Source organism: Chenopodium quinoa, unplaced genomic scaffold (assembly GCF_001683475.1).
Source record: "Chenopodium quinoa cultivar QQ74 unplaced genomic scaffold, ASM168347v1, whole genome shotgun sequence".
Taxonomy (NCBI): Eukaryota; Viridiplantae; Streptophyta; class Magnoliopsida; order Caryophyllales; family Amaranthaceae; genus Chenopodium; species Chenopodium quinoa.
In genome coordinates this window covers 1,226,657-1,230,417 of record NW_018742433.1, presented here as the reverse complement: position 1 = coordinate 1,230,417, position 3,761 = coordinate 1,226,657, and the positions used below count along the sequence as shown (strand labels likewise).

At 33.8% G+C, this 3,761-nt stretch overlaps 1 protein-coding gene across 1 annotated transcript; it reads right to left on the bottom strand.

The window, feature by feature from the left end:
* Window positions 1-1,050: 1,050 nt before the first annotated feature.
* On the bottom strand, window positions 1,051-2,360 carry LOC110715481 (zinc finger protein GIS3). Its single transcript, XM_021894065.1, has one exon. The coding sequence runs from the start codon at window positions 2,169-2,171 to the stop codon at window positions 1,305-1,307; it is 867 nt and encodes a 288-aa protein (XP_021749757.1). The 5' UTR covers window positions 2,172-2,360; the 3' UTR covers window positions 1,051-1,304.
* Window positions 2,361-3,761: the final 1,401 nt, after the last annotated feature.

The following is a 3,761-nucleotide window of genomic DNA, read 5'->3' as shown; positions in this document are numbered from 1 at the left end:
TTTCTTGAGTGGATCCGTCGCCGCTTCATAATTTTGTAAGAAAGAAAATTCTTGTGCTAATTTCGTATCCCGGATCCGAGCCATAATCAATCGTAGCTTCGCACAACTAGAGACCCTATTAAAAGCAAATAAAACATTGTCTTTCGAAGGAGATCGAAAAAACCTTGTTTTTCGAAAGAGATAAACCCTTTCTTTCGAGGGAGACATTAATATAACCTAAAAAATAAAGAAAACGTACTATTCATTTTTTTTATATAATTTGGAAATTTAGTGTAATAATTAATATCCAAATTTAGTTTAATAACTTTGTAAATGTGACAATATAACAAATTTAGTTGTCAAAATCGTGTATCGCACGAGACTAATCTAGTTAATTCTAATTTTATGCCAATTGATTATCTTTTTGTAATTACATGTATAAGAATGTACTTCTATTCTCATCTATTATTGATTTCATTTTTACGTAATATTAATAACTCTTGAAATGGAAATATTCTTATTTACTAATAAAAGGTAATTGATCAAAACTGAAGTGTAATTTTTCAGAGCTAATGTTTCACATCATTAAACTAGTAAACTTATAAAGTACGTTACGGATATTAAGCTATTTTCACTTTCTACACTTTTTTCTTTGTCGATTGCAACAAGACGTACATGCTAGTTTCATTCTCAGGTTCACACTATTTCATGTGTCTTTTGTCAAAAAGCAAGGGTTCTTCTAGCTTTCTAGGCATTATTGAAAAATTCAATCATACTCCCTTCTAGATCGAGAGACCTTAAATCTTCTTTTACGAAATCCTGATTATAATGTGGAATTTTGTTGTAAAAGAAACCGTTTCTTCAACTAATAAAGGTCAAACATGTGTATTAATGATAGAATCATGCTCGACTCTTACTTACACGTAGTTGTATATAGAGTTTAAGAATACACTTTCAATATAGACCACATCATTTCAATGAATAATTTGCAAAAATTACTAATACTTGCAAACCTTATCGTAAAAATAACAGATCCATATTCCTTTAAAGGTAAAAATTAAAGGCGGCATGTGGAAAACAAATAAATTAATTAATATATTTGAATCAAGATGAAACATAATTTACAAGGTCCAACTTCTAAAACATAGAGTAACATCTAACATTTGAATAACATTACGAGTTAAACTCAGTAACTCGAATAAGACGACAATTAACATGTCATACCCACCCATATTTCTAAAATTTAAAAGAATAATTTAAAAAATAAATTAAAATCTACAAATCTCACCAGGTCAGGGACCGGGCCCAGGCCCGGGTTTTCTAAATCAAGGGCCAGCAGGAGCAAGGCTAAGGTGCAAGTCAAGCCCGACACCATCATCAAACCCAGGCCCGGTGTTTCTACTAAACCTACTCAAAGAAGGCCCGTCAACCTTATTACCCTGCTGAGAAAACGACGTCGTATTGTAGCTAGTTTGATCTCCTACACAACCATCATACGACAACCCCGGTGCACCCCTCGGTGGGGCTAAACTCCCACCGTTGGATCCCGATGATGGGAACACACACCCGTGTGACACATGGAGAGATGGCATGGCAGCACGTGGCATATACACCCAGGAGGAAGAGCAACCAGTAGGTGATGAAGATGACTGTGGGCCCGGCACCATAACTGCCGGGGACCCACAGGCGGAAGCCGGTAAAAGATGAGGTGGTGGGGCAAAAGCGGAAATAATGGGATTCCGAACATACGAAACAGCGGCAGCAGCTGCTGCCGCTGCGTTTCGAGTAGCCTGCATTTGAGCACGTTTTAATTGTTGTCGCTCTTTCTTATGCGCGTTTTGGTGACCTCCTAACGCTTGTGAGTTTGCAAATTCCCTACAACAATATTGACACTCGTATTTCCTGGAGGCGGCCTCTCCGACAGTATTAGTCGGAGAGAACCCGCCTCCACCTCCACCTCCACCACCACCACCTCCGGAGTCAGGCGATGATTCGCCTGCTCCAGTAGTCGCAGAAGATTTTGAGTGAGGTGAAGTCGATGACTCCACCTCCTCGAACTGATCAAATTCCGAAATAGAGTTATTAGATGATACGTTTATGCCAAAAAGCTTCAACCGTGTGGGTGTTGATGGTGTATTGTGGATATTAGTAATGGGTCTATTATGTCTTTGAAAATGATCAAGTTCCGCCATCTAAAGAGAGAGAAACTAGAGAGAGAAAACAAGACGAAAGGAAAAATAAAATGAGTGAAGAGGAAAAAAATGGAAAGAGAGAGGTAAGTGTTAAGAGGTGGGGATGCATGTAATAAGGGTATATATACAAGATAACAAAGGATAACAAAGGTATATATAGTTCGGAAATTTTGGAACATTTATGTACCCTATAGTCAAGATTTATGCAAACTTTACTTTTATTTTTTATATTGCTTTCCATGCACCTGAATTTACATTACGGAGTATAGAAAAATTTTAAATTATCTTTTCCTTTTTTTAAATTTTATTGCTGTAAAGATATACGATACTACTATATATATACTATATACTCTATATTATTATTGTACAAAATATTTTTTTTGATAGGTAAGGAAAAAGGGTCTTATCAGATTGGAACTCGATCTTGTCTCATAAGTCAATATGGTCTTGTGCATAATTTTTAAATATAATAATATTGCTGTAAAGATGTACTACTATGTAGTATATACTATGAAGTATTTTTTTTTTGAAAGATAGTATGAAGGGAACCTCTACCGGATTGAAATCCGATCTTGCCTCACAAGTCAATCTGATTCGAATTAAGAAACTTACTGTGTAAAGTTATACGAGTATATTATATGGAGTATTATTATACTGGTGCATAAAATTGTACTTTGCATATTATACAGTGAAACAAAAAATTATAATAAAAAAAGTGTATATAGTCCAATAGCAGGCTTCAAGTGATGCATGATGACCAGTTTAATTAATTTAATTAATAGTAGTTGATGATGAGTGATGACTGCCTATCTAGCATAATTAAGTTGCCAATTACTCATCATCATATGTAGTCTATGAACTGCCTTGCAACACTTGGGTGTTTTATACTTTCTATTTTTGTACTTTAAACTGTAATCCACCCAATACCTATTGGAGAGCATAAATTGTTATTGACTTCAAACTTTTTTATGATGCCCCTTTAAAAAAAAATTATAATGTATGTAAAGTACGCGAATTTGTATTATTTTTTCCCTAGTAAACCAATAATTAAAGGTATGTATTCATTACTAAAAGAAATTATTGTAACTGATATCTTAATTAATAAATTAATTTGTACTGTATAATTCTATTTAAAATTTTATAAAAGAATTTTGGACATTTTAATTTTTAAAACTATGAACTAGGAAATTCCTAAGCTACCTAAGAATGTGTTTTGGCGAAGATGACACACACAAAAATTTCGAAGGAGCTGAACAAAACCCATGTATGATTACTAATAAGAAGAAGAAGCGAAACCGTTGCAGAAATTAAGAGGCGGAATTGTATCAATCATGCAAACTTGATATGGGCTACAATCTACAAATGAGTCTATATGTTCGATGATCCGATCAAAGCACGGTCAAGATCAAACCTAATTGGTTAAGTAAATAAATAAGTTTGAAAAAAAAATCTTAACTTTATTTGTTTTTTAAGGGAAAAAAAATTAGCAACTTATTAAATTGGTTCAAATTAAGAATTCTCATGCAATTCTATGTTTGACCATCATTGAAAGTGCAACTCATATACTTCATCTATAGCATTGTTTATTTA

Excerpts from the sequence above, each read along its gene's own strand:
- LOC110715481 (XM_021894065.1), bottom strand. The coding sequence starts at position 2,171 with ATGGCGGAACTTGATCATTTTCAAAGACATAATAGACCCATTACTAAT.